Source organism: Myiozetetes cayanensis, unplaced genomic scaffold, assembly GCF_022539395.1.
Source record: "Myiozetetes cayanensis isolate MyiCay16 unplaced genomic scaffold, myiCay2020 scf21, whole genome shotgun sequence".
Classification (NCBI taxonomy): domain Eukaryota; kingdom Metazoa; phylum Chordata; class Aves; order Passeriformes; family Tyrannidae; genus Myiozetetes; species Myiozetetes cayanensis.
Genome location: NW_026087423.1, coordinates 12,970,009 through 12,982,983, shown reverse-complemented (window position 1 = coordinate 12,982,983; position 12,975 = coordinate 12,970,009). Strand labels below are relative to the sequence as shown.

The following is a 12,975-nucleotide window of genomic DNA, read 5'->3' as shown; positions in this document are numbered from 1 at the left end:
AGCAAAACCTTGTGAAAGAGCCATGCACTCCGGGCTGCTGCACTGGGAGAAGCACCAGCTGCAAAGATACTGCAATGACCGCTGATTGAGCAATTCCTGCGCATTCCCTGCCATCCCAGGCACAGCGATACAGAGCCACAGCAGCAAAAATGCAGTAGGCAGAGATTTTTTAAAAAAAAAAATAAATAAATAGATAAATAAAAGCCCAAAGAAAATTTCGTACCTTAAAAACATAAAAATCAGGACGGAAAAAAGAGCTTTAGGAATGAATGAACCAAAACACGACTCATCGACTGAAAACAAGCAAAAGAAGAGCAAGCAGGACCATTAACAAAGAGACCAAGTGGAAAGGTGGGCACTCACGTTGGAATGTCGGAAGTAGGGGTTGTCTAATTTGGGAGCATACTTGTCGAACTGGAAAGGAAAGAGAAAAAAAAAAAAGACAAGAGGTGAGTTTGGTTTTGGCAGTAGCAGACACATCAGCATTTCAACACAGACAAATAATCATGGCCCGTGTGCACAGCATTTAACAGAGCAGAACTGACTGGTTATTCCACACTCGCTCATCAGGGAGCTCAGTGATCTCCCAAAGCTAACAGAGAGCAGCCCCTGGGTCACGCTGGGGGCTGCCAAGGCTCGCTGCAGAACCCTGTCTCAGGCACTGCATGGAGAGCTCCCTTCACTGGGAAGAGAGCAGTCCTGACACCTGCAGCACAGCAAAACGCAGGAAGTTCAGCTCCAGATTGAGATCTTGGATCTGCCCCTGGATCACTGAACTAGATCACAGACTAGCAGGTGAGGAACATTTTCCATTAGACCCCAGCATCTACTGTGGGGCAGCCAATACCAATTCCTCTTTTTCTGGGTTCCTGTAAGAACCAAAATTGTTTGGGAAAGGGCTTAATTGCTTTAGATGCACAAATCTTGATATATTCCCCCTCCCCTGCAAAAGGGAGAGTGTCCCAGAGAAAAGGTGACTGCCAACCTTTTCCATTCCAGCATGGGGTTTTACCACCTCCATGGGTGTAGTCTGTGCCCCATTTGTCTTGTACCCCCTCAGAAGCAAAACCAAAGCACAAATACACTGCATTTCCGAACAGTATGTACATTCTGCTGGGGAGGAGGGAGTGGGGAAGAAGGCAGGGAAGGGAGCTGTAGGACCCCATGAAAAGCTGCTTATTTGGCAAGTCAGCTGCTGTTTCACACTCCTCTACGTGCAGGAGAGTAGATTTGTAATTTCATTAATTACAGTTATTACTGGAGCCATGTCCCCTCCAGTGTAAATACCATAAATTACCAAACACATGCAGCTGTAAATTTCAACACTCTTCTCTGGTGTTGGGATTAGCAGACCTGATCTAGTGGAATATAAGAAGATGTGAGTGAAATATAACAAAAGAGCCTTGCGAGTTGTTTTTGGTCTGAAGGCTGACATCAACGGGCACGGGTGGGAGGGAGGGAGCTGTTCACAGGCTCGGGTATCAGGGTTCTTAAATGACACAGGAGACTTCTGAGAAAAGACTCAGGATTCTTTTACACAGACCAAGAAAAGAAGGGAAGGTGTTTACACACGAGTACATTGAGCAAACACCTGGGGCTGGATTTTGGGCGGGTGATATTGCTTTTAATTGTCTCACTGTTAAGCAGATTACAACCCAAGAATGTCACTGGGCAGTCAGCAGTGGGAAAGGAAAAGTGAGAAACATTTTTGCTCCTTGAGTCCTTGGTAGTTCTTCCCAAATGCTGCTTTGGCTGTTGCTCCTGGCGTTTGCCAGCCTTAGCAGAGCAGGGTTATTTCTGCATTTTGGACACAGTGTGAAACTGAGAGGGGGAAAGAGCTAAATCTTGTGCTTTCAATCTCACAAAGTAATTGCCAGAAATGGGGAGAGAGTGCATTTTAAAGTACTGACAAAATCCATTTGCAGCAGATCTCTAACAATTTTGTAACAGCTGCAGCAAAGTCTCCTTGAGTTACAAGCAAATTCAATGACAAAATGCTTATTACACGGCCAGGAGGATCTCTCCCACTAGAACCAGCCACACACAAATTAGTGGTTGTTGATGTAATCAAGTAATAAAATGCCAAAACTGATTCAGATTAGGAATCAGGAGGAAAAGGGACAGAACTCATATCCCATGAGATGCTGCACTGTGGTGAGAGCTCTGGGTAAGCCAGCACAGTCTGCCTGCACTGAGCAGTTATGGGGACCGTGTTGGGGACTGGAAGCCACCCATCTTGTGGCATCCTTGTTGGTGTCTTTTGGTGTGTCATGGCAGCTGGCTCTGGGAAAGGGGGAATAGAAATTCACACCAGGACACACGGAAAGGAAACTAAAGGGAGTCTGGACTTGTCTCGTGGGTGCTGTATCTGCTCATGGGTAGCAGCATGGGGGACCCAGAGGCTTGGTGTGGGGGCTCTGGATGGAAAGGAGGTCCCTTCAGGAGTGCTGAAGGGCAGGGACAGCACGCCTGGCTGAAATGAAGAGGGCTGGGTTTTGTTTGACAAGAGTGGGTTAGGCTTTTTGACCAGAGATGCTCTACTTATCCTCACATTTTGGGCTGGGGTACGCACCATGGGAGGTGCAGAGGGCGGCATGAGCGGCGTCTGGGGCAAGCTGGATGGAAAAGGAGTGAATGTGTGCTGGTGGGTGTGTTGGTGCTGATGCGTGTGTTGGTGCTGGTGAAACTCCGCTCTCAGCAGCGGCACCGGGCCAAGTGAGGCAGCGGCCCGGTCCGAACTCTGAACCAAAAACCGGTTGTTCAGCTCTTGCCTGAGCAGTTCGTGATCTAGAGGAGAGAGAGAGAGAAAAAAAAAAGACACAGAGGCCCGTGGGCCTGTGAGTACCACAAAGACGGAGGAGAAAGAGTCAATATTCACCTGGCATTCCCTGTTTCTGCAGGTCATGCTGTGGTGGTTTTCTACGTGAGGACTCATTGGTGGAGGTAAGAGAGATGCCTGTGACAAAGTACCAATCAGAATCCCCGAATGAGGCTGGCAATACATGATTGGTTGGTTGAATGATATCAACAGGCTGGTATCTAAAGGCAAGAGAGAACACCATGAGTCATCACAGCAGAAAACAAAACACGAGAACACCGTGAGGCAGCACAGCAGAAAACACGAGAACGCCGGGAGGGCAGCGCGGCGGAAAACACCGCGGGGCGCGACCTCCGCCCGGCCCCACCCGCACACCCCGCCCCAGGACACTCCTCCTCCTCCTCCTCCTGCAGGCCAAGGGCTGGCCTGAACACGAGCCATACTGACCTGCTTCTGTGGGGGCTGCCACCCACAGCACACGCATGCTGGCAGTGGATGCTGGGCCTAACACGTGTGTAACGTCTGTGTGTCAGGCCCTCTAAATATACACACCTAAGAGGTAAAATTCTGACAAGATCTCCAAGGTAACCATGCATTTGGGTGGCTGGAAACTACCTGCTCGGACAGCTGTTCTTCAACAGATCCTCCCCCTCTCCTCTGCCCCAAGACAGGCACACAGTGACCAGAAACACCCATCAAAAATCGAGGCCTTCTTTGGCCAATAAGTGTTTTTTGAGATCTTAAATACCAAGCAGCCCTTTCCTCAGTTTCTAACAGGCTGTAATTCTCATTTTTGTCACTGCCTCCAGGATTTTCTCCGGTGAGAAAATACAAAGGAGGAATCAGTGGGAAGAGGAGAAAAATTGAACTGGCTCAAGATGTCATGAAGGTTGCAATGACTGCTGAAACAAAATGTTCCACCATATGACGTGGCCTCTTCTCAGCATCTTCCTCTGGAATAACAACTTCCACTGAAGGTGAATGTGGTTTAGGGCAGTGGAAGATACCAGCACTTTAGAAATGATGTGACTGAAGACTATAAGGACCACTGTCTACTTGGCCAAAATATCTGCTGGTAACAATTAAATCCATCTGTGGCTTTGCCTAAGAACTTCAACCAGGGATCAGCACTCAACATTATATATTTTCTAAGCAAAGAGTAACCTGTGCCCAAAGCTGTGGATGACATACACCCAGTCCTGACTGACCTACTTGCTTCTGAATTTACATGAATCCACTTCTTTCAGTGTAACACCCCTTTCAAACTACAGCTCTGAATATAAAGGGGCAAAAGAACACTTGCACTTTAAAGTTTTATTTCATGTTCTGCAGGGGTTTCTTTTAGTTCAATTTTTACAGTAACATTAGAAATGTCTAAATCAATCACTTTCTGAAGTGGTGTGGTTAAGATCTTTAAAAACAGGCACGTTGATTGGGAACTTCAAGGTCTCTACTAGCACTTAGAAGCCTACATCCTATTGAAAGTCACATTTCAAAGCCAATTTTGGGTGCATAAGTCATTTGCTTTTCAGTAATAAATGTACTGCTAAGAGAAGGTACTGTGTACTGCTACAATCATTATAATAATTCAAAAGCAGAAAGTATGTATAACTTGTGATACTGAAGCTTAAGGCACTGGAGCAAAAGAGCCTATAATGGGTTCTCCTTGGATTGAACAAATAAGAAAAAAACCCCACAGGCTGAAAGCACTTAGGTCCAAAACCTAACCTCTTTAGAGAATATGATTTCATGTGTGCGTGTGTTTACGCATTTAAATCTGGCATGACTTAAAGAAACTGAATCCTTCTGTTAGCATCAAGATAATCCACTTCTCTGGAGGGAGAGATAAAAGCGAGTTGGCAGTTCTAAGTGCTCTGATATCCAATTTCTTTAAGAGACTTGAAGTCAGACTGATAGATTTGCAGCTGGCTCCAGCCCATAGCCCTGTACCACAACTTTGGCCTCTGTCAGCAAAAGGAAAGGCCTGGAGGTGTCTGGAGAAGTGGTGTGGCACTCGGAGGAGTGGCTGCTCCACGGGAAGGATGGGATGGCCAAGGAATAACCCGGCTCTGTGCGGGGCTCCGAGCAATGTCAGGGTCAGGACTAAGTTCTTGTATCTGCCAGTGATGCCTCATCCATCAGGTCCAGTCATGTACTAACACAACCAGGGGCAGAGAGCCCGAGCAGCCCTCTGGATGCCCAGACACCCCTTCTCTGTGTGTGCACGTGAGGCGGGCATGGCCCCAAAATGTCACTCCTGCTCACGGTGCCCTCACGTTCAGAAGAGAAGAGACACAGACCACTGTCTCCTCTGTGTATCCTACACCAGAGCAGCCTTGGTGCCCTTGAGTGGAGGGCAGAAACCCACGCAAGGGTTTGCTCCTGCGTTACTTGTATTGGCTTTAGGTTTCAAAGGGAAGAAATGCCCCCAGAAGTGCATTCCTGTCTCGCTCTTCAGGGCTGCTCAGAAATATTGTTTGCTTTTAAGAAACTTTTATGTGAATGACAACAGAAGCTCCCGGCTCTGCAGCGCTCTGTATTGATTTTATGATGTGCCACTTTGCAGGCATTTCATACAGTGCAGACAAGAGGCATTTCACTGTCTGCAGGGTTAGACGCCCAGACCTTTCCCTCCACTAACTTAGGCTTCTCCTACTTAAATTGCAGGAGAAATCCTTTTAGTAGGAGCAAGACTGTTACTGTTTCCTGGCAAGCTGCTGAATGTGAATAGGTCACTTGATCTTGCACCTCCTGAAGCTAATGGTGAAAACATACTTGCTTTCAGTGACTGCAATATCATGCTTTTAGTGAGCACTTTGCTATTTCCTTTTGCAACGCTTTCAAAGCCTCCATCACAGTAGTCCTTTGCCTTAAACAGGGGAAGCAATGAATAGGTCTCCCACAGCGCTGCCAACATCTTCCCAGCCATGTGGTTGAAATTCTAGATGGTGCCAGGGCCCGTGAAAGACGCCAGCTTTGGCCTATGTGGTCCTGCCTCTGGCTAGGAACCCACGGCACTTTGGCTATCATCGTTCCGAGAGCTCACTTTGGACCAATTCACGTTTCTTCTTTCACTTAAAGAAGCAGTTATAAATAATGAGACATTATTTAGCTACTGGAAGAAAAAAAGGGGATGCAAGGCCATCAGATTTTTCCACAGCAAACCTGCCCTTTCCTCATTCCTTTAACTGACTCCATAGGAAACAGAGGGTGCGTTTTTTGCAAAACGCTTGTCCTGTTTAATCCCTGCTGAGTTAGCTGTGGAGTCAAATGCCAGATCAAAAGGAGGCCCCAGCAAGTGAAAGTTGCTGGGAAGTCTCCAGCTGCCAGGGTCTCTTCCAGGGACAGCTGTAGGCTAATGGATAAGCTATAAACAGGGCATTTAGGGCAGAAGTGACAATAGAATGGGGGCCAGGGTGAACAAAGGAAACTTTTTAAAAGGACACAAAGATAGTGAGAGTTGAACAGCAGAGCTTGTCAGCTGAGCTGCCCCTGACTCAGACAGAAAGGCCATGGAGCCATGGGCACAGAGCACTGGTCAGAGCACAGAGGATCCTGCTCTGCCGGCAGGATGTGCTGCTGGTTGAAGGATCAGAGCAGGGGATTCAGTCAGATTCAAGTGTTCAGTTACAGCAACTGTCTGGGACAATCAGAAACAGTATTTTCACATCAGATCCAACAGTAGCAGCTTTCATTAGAGTGGGAAGAGAGAAGGGGAGAACGGCAAACTACTCATCAGTTCCTCGTAATCTAAAAAACGCCTGATGACTGGAATGCCACACTGCACAACTCACACCCTAAAGAGGACTTTTCTTTTGAAAATTTTTGTTCTAAAGAACTTCTTACAGGAAGCTACAGTGCTGTGTCTACAATCCCTCCTCTGGTAAAGCACGTGCAGGTCTCCTACCTGCTTCAGGAGCACTGTCCCAGCACTCCCTGCCCGCGGAGGGGGCTGTGTCACGGTGTTTTACCTGCCCACCAGCCAGCCCATCTCTCCACACCCTCCAGCGCATGCACGGCACACCAGCCCTGGCAGAGGAAGGGAACCTACCCGCAGGGTGCCCTGGTATCACGAGGCTGTTGGTGGGTAACGCTGGTGGAGGTGGCAGCGTGGGTGGGGTGGCGAACATGGCCGGATGGTGCTGGTGTTGGGCCTGCGATCTGAGAGAGAAGTGCGAGGTAGCAAGATTAGAGATGGAGAGGGGCAGAGCCGGGCCGGAGGAATGGTGCGGAGGGATCTGGGGGGACAGGGGCAGGTGTTTCGGGAGGCTGATGCTCGTTGCACTGCTAGCACTGCTGCTCCGGCTGCAGAGAGAAAAAGATGGCAGGGAGAGGGGGGAGAGAGACAGAGAAAGAGAATGTTACAATAAAGACTGACACAGCGTGAGAATACACTAGCAAAAACACCCCAGCCATGAACACTCATCTCCCTAAGCTGTGCTTTTGCTTGTCTCAGTGGCAATGGAGACAGTTAACAAATCTTAATGAACTTCTGCAGTGGGGCAGAACGGGCCTTGGGCCCTCAGGAGTGACGTTTCCTCTGCTGCTACAGCCCTCGTGGCTATCTTTGAGATGCTGATGATGGCCATGGAGGCAACTGGATGTTGCACCTTTCTTTAGCCTCTGATGACCTGGCAGTGGCCATGTATGCCCTTAAGATCATGTGATGCCATGATTCAGATCCCTTTCTCTGGTGCTCTGGGTGTGCAGAGCTGCACAGTGCAAGTGACTGTGGGACCACGCTGTATCTGCTGTGCAGCTGCAGTCACACACACATGCAAATGCACACCACGCTAATCATTTTTCTCATAATAATGTGTATTTTACATCTTCTTCTATTATTATTACTACACTGCAAGTGATCTAAGTTCTGTGGGCTGAAATACACTATCACTGCAGTTAATAGTTGTGTAATTCCCAAAATACTGATTATTTGTTTCAGTCTAAACCTCTGAGAGTTCTTGAATAGTTTGAAGTATTATTCACCATTTACACTGTGGTGGTATTTACAGGGTAAAACCACAATAGAGCTTAAGTATGCAGGATGCTATGAAATACACATTAATGGCAGTTATCTGTATTCATATTCTGACCTTTGTGCAGTCAAATATTATGCTTTAAATCAGTTTTCTCATCTTGTTTAAACAAGCTTAGCTCTTGTTTGGGAGGCAAGGCATGTTTTCTGTACCAGCAAAAAGACTATGCAGGTTCCAGCTGACTGACTAAACTCTTTTCTCTAGAAATGTTTTATCCATACCATTTTCACCCATCCCACTTACTGAATTGAGGCAATTTAAACAGCAGAGCTAAGCCTCCTGTTACATCTGAACATGTTAGAGGGAAGCAGATTTCCCAGCCCACACGGGAGCCCTGTTCGAAGGGACACAGCCTTCTCCAAAACAGATCTCCCTCTTCTGAGGTGAACCAAAAAAACTGATAACTAAGAACACACGGACTTCAATGGGAGTACTTCTGAACATGAAACAAGAGTGTTGCTCAAACTGAAACCACCTTAAATTTCTAAGGGGAGAATTAGCCAGCTCACCCAAGACAGTGCAAAATTCCTCTAGAAACTGGACTGAAAGGAATACATGCCTTTCTCCCAGAACAACATTTATCACATTTCAAATGAACTGATTCACCACTGGTGGAAAATCCAGCCTGTGGAGCCAGCCCACAAAGTCCAACATCCAAACACGGACCATCTTACACAGACCAGTGCTCGTCTCACTGTTCCTACCCCACTTGAAACAAGCCCAGCAGCAGCGTACGGACGACACGAGCGTCCCTTCCCCCTACCTGATATTATTGAGTCCGTTGTGGGCCACCTGGTGATGCACTTGGTAGTTGAGAGGCGGAGGGATGTGGCTCGGAGGCTGGCTCCGAAGGTCAGGGATTAACTGAGGCTGCGACTGCGGCCGAGGTTGAGGTTGTGACTGCGGCCGAGGCTGCGGCTGAGGCGTGAGCCTTGGTGGTGCTGGTGCTGAAATCACTGGCTCCTTCTTCAACAGTGGGCTTGCTCTGGCACTTGACGTGGGCGCTGAGGAAGTAGAAGTCACAACGGCAGCTACTGGCTGGGGGCTGGGGATGGGCAGGGCGAAGGGCACGTCGGTGCTCAGTTCCCGGCTCCGCTCTAGCCCAGACACCTTTGGGACATTGGCTGCTTTCGCTTCTGGCTTGTCATTCAAGGTGGGACCTGATGGAGCAATGAGAGAGAGAACAAAGCACACGATGAAAGGTTTGCATTTCTTTCCCTGCTTGGTGGAACGCATGCCTGGGAAAAGACAAGTCACGTTGGAGCTCGTGGGAGCGTCGTGGGAGCACTGCTGCCACAAGATGGATGTGTGTTTGTGTCTGTCCTTCCGCTGTCCTTGACTGGCCAGTCCACAGTACTTTCAGCATGTGTGTGAGAGACTTAGCTGTCATTAAATGAATGCATACTACAGAGAACACGCAGCTCTGTGACTTCTTCCCAGTCCCAGGGTTACTACACCAGGAGTGGGAGCATGTCTCAAGTTACTGCTACAGTATTTCCTGCTCCATGGAAGTTTTAAGGCTGATAATGAACTCATGAACACGAGCCTGTCCATTACGAGATTTCACTTTCTCAATGCTCTCTCAAGGTAACCCACATTGCATTTAGGCTCAGCTCCAGCTATGACACAGAATAACCCAAGCACTAATCATTAATGATAACCCCGTCTGTCTTCTAGGGAGGAGACTACCTGGGATGTCTGTGTGGGAAGTTCAGTGAGCACCCAAGTGGAGTCCTGCTCACCCTGAGCAGTGCACACTGTAAGCATGGCATGCCAAAACATCAGCAATGCTGTGACCTTGCAAAATGCATCAGTGGGGAATTCCATATGGAATTGCTCCTCTGATGACAAATGCTGCTGTTTTTCATAATTAAGCTAAACAAAGCAGCCCAAAGGGTTAGAAGGTTGGAAAGGAAAAAGGGAATAAAGGAGAGATGTTTCAGATCAAGCAGTATCCAAAAGGTCAAAGACAACTGAAAAGACCAACATGAAAGCAATTCAACTCCCACTGTAACTCCCTTTTTGACCTAATCTGTGTAGCCAAGGAAAGCTCTTCAAGCGTTACAAGAACTGATGCTGTGGATGTGTTTCACATGCACGCGCCCCACCGTGCACACACAGCACTTCTGGCTTTTAGGATATGTGTTTTTGTGACCCACCAAAACGTGCTGGGGGCTGTTTGCATTCTGCTGGCTTGCAGACATGCGAGAGATGCTACCTACTCTCATCCACACGCTCCCAACACCCTCACAAACAAATTCCACCTTTGAAATTTTCCCGTCTCATCAAAGGACTGAGCCAGTTCCTGATGTAGGAGGTGGAAATAACACACAACACACTCCATGAGCTAATTCTGGCCATGCAGATGCTCTGACCAGGCATTTGTGAACCAGCCTAGGCAAGGCCAGAGCCCTCACTGCTGCTCCAAGGCCCTGAGCACCCTCGTGCCGGTGGCAGATGAGAGGAGGGCAGCGATGAATCAGAGCCTGCAGCACACCAGCTCCTGTTCTGTACCCAGAGTGCCCACGTGGTGATGGCATCTCCTTCCCTGAGATAAAAGGCAGCTTCCCACACTGCTTCTGGCTCTGCTTGCACTCTCACCACAGCACCATTTCCTTCAGCCCTCAATCAATCAAGTCATCACTGCGTATGTATAAATTCAGAATGTGAGAAGAGGACGAATGGAAACATATGAACTATATTTATCAGATGAAAATGTCTGAGGTCTTGTGGCCTCAAACCCACAAATAACAGGAACACAAGCCTTTCCAAACACCAGTGTTTTGGCTGGCAAGAAGTACTATCAACCCTGTACTTTACAGCACCTTATACATCTTTACAGGCTTGACACAGTGTCTGGAGGTCCTACATTATTCTCTGCAATAAATATAAGGCTAACTCTCATTTCAGTGAATTTATTTTTCATGCATCACAGGTACCCTGGTTGTGAGATGTAACTAGACTTGGTTCCAGTGCTATTTAGAATTTATTTCTAAAATCAAATTCTCATCGCTCTTGTGCACCATTATTTCTTACAATCCCCCCTATGTTTGTAAATTTTCCTCAGATTTTATTACTAACAATTGAAAAATTGTCATTGCCTAGTCAAGCCAGGGCTCCCCACACTGCATTTTGGAGGAAGTGTGTTCCCAGCTGTAGATCCCACTGTTTTTCAGGAGCTACCCATTAAAAGCAATTGGGTTTCATTCCTGAGCACAGGTTTCCTCAGAGCCCATTAGCTCTTTCTACCCAACAGGCCTCCTCCTACAGAGTTAAACTTCATATTGGGTAATTATGGGCAATGTAGACTAATGGTGTATATTCAAAACACACTGGCACCACAAAAGTTAGTTGAGTAAAAAGTCAATTAGATCCAAAACAAATCAATGAAGTCCCACATTAAAAGCAGCTGTTTGACCAGTTTTATGTACAACTATCGATTCCCTGTGGTTTCAGCATTAGTTCTCATTTGCAATTTTCTCAAAGCAAAAGCTCAGGCTCCCTTGCTGACTGAATTGACCAGCCAGCCTGGTTGTGTTTGTTAGTTCTAGGGGTAAATGACTAATTTCTGCTGCCAACTTCCATCTCTCAGGCTGCAGCACTGCAATGTTTTTGTGCTTCATTCTTGACAACAATGAAAATATCCACATGCTTGTTTTCCCCCTTTCCTGGAAAAGCTGCAGACATGAGTGTGAGTGCCTTCTCTCCTTCTGTCGCACAAAAGCAGAAGCACTGAGAAGGGAAAGACATGATGTGAATCCATGGGCAAGGGTGGAGAAACTTTTGGGCCAGAGGAATCCCCAAGGCTTCTGAGCCACCACCCAGGAATGGGCAAAGCCCCGTGGTTTGGTGACCTGCCATTTCTCCTTCTGATGGCTCTGATGCACACATGGAAGTCTCTGAACTGAATCCCTCAGAAAGTTACTGATTTTAATGAGAGATGTTGCCCATTCTGATCAGGGTCTCAAACTCTGCAGTTTCTCCATAGGATGCCTGAATATCCCTCCCAAGGGAACTACCCTCTTGTGTGCCCAAGCTCTGACCAGGCTGACTGCTGCCCACATATGGAGATGTCCCAAGGAAAGCAACCAAACACTGCCTTTTGTGTAAGCTGGATCAGGTTGCATCAAGATTCTTTCAGAAATTTCTGTTCCTGGGCTCCTCATCCTGAGCCCTTCTGAGCAGACAGATCCAAGGAGCTGAGCACAACTGCCCCCAAAAAACACAGGCCCACCCGACCACACCACAGCGTTCTAGAGGCAAAAATGTGTTTATTTTTACCAAGTCCTAGAGTAATTTTCATGCTTAATGATAACAGGCTGAGCCAATTTGCCTAAGACTTGACAGTCAGCTCCAATAATTCAACCTTAATTAAACCTGAACGCATGTCAGTTCAGCTTGTCCCTTCACAGGAAATCTGACATTTGTAATGATTCATGTTTCAGCCATGCTACGGCAAGGCTGGATCACATCTGCCATTCTCCACCATGCAGAGCACTACCCCTTTTCAGCATGCCAACTTTTGTTTATTTTCTAACCAAACACTTTGGACTTCTTCCATTGAGAGGTTTTCTTAAATGAACAGACAGTGAAACGTGTCTTGATCTCGGGGATGAATGATGACTGAGTGCGAGAGACAGGGGAGAAAGGGCTGGATCTGCTCTAACAAGAAAAATAACAACAACCTGGGATTAGTAATTCTTGCCTCCTTGATCAACTAATTTGTTCATGTGGAGCGTTGCAAAATGTTAACCTCCCTACGCCTTGGGCTACGTCCAATGCCAGCTCAGGCTGGTAAAGATGAAAACTTAACAGTTTTTAAAAGCACAGAGAGCTTTAGCTACTGCTGGTGTAAATCTGCAGAAATCAGGGCTGAAGTTTAAGGGAAACCCTAAAGTCAACTACACTTTAAACTGCTGTACAAAGAGGGTTTCAGAAGGAGATACCTGCACCTGAAAGACCATCAGCCAAGATCCCACGTGAAAGTTCCCCGAGTTCAGAATCTGTGACTGGAATAAGCGTGCACTGCCCATCCCCAGGGCTGTACAGGGTGACATGCCTGCCAGTGTGGAACTACATGGCATTGCAGGCTAAACACAATACAGAAAGTCCCAGACACAA

At 47.3% G+C, this 12,975-nt stretch overlaps 1 protein-coding gene across 18 annotated transcripts in view; it reads right to left on the bottom strand.

Annotated features, from left to right (window-relative positions):
* Positions 1 to 12,975, bottom strand: part of FBRSL1 (fibrosin like 1) — a 492,731-nt gene that overhangs the window by 17,996 nt on the left and 461,760 nt on the right. For 10 of the 18 annotated variants that reach the window (XM_050318793.1, XM_050318785.1, XM_050318787.1 and 7 more), the window contains 4 exons: positions 8,618 to 9,014; positions 6,870 to 7,123; positions 2,552 to 2,787; positions 364 to 414 (listed from right to left, as the gene is read on the bottom strand). In XM_050318793.1, the coding sequence (XP_050174750.1) occupies positions 364 to 414; positions 2,552 to 2,787; positions 6,870 to 7,123; positions 8,618 to 9,014 (938 nt within the window). Of the gene's footprint in view, positions 1 to 363; positions 415 to 2,551; positions 3,040 to 6,869; positions 7,124 to 8,617; positions 9,015 to 12,975 lie in introns of all 18 variants that reach the window. The other 8 variants (XM_050318789.1, XM_050318797.1, XM_050318798.1 and 5 more) reach the window with 3 other exon arrangements.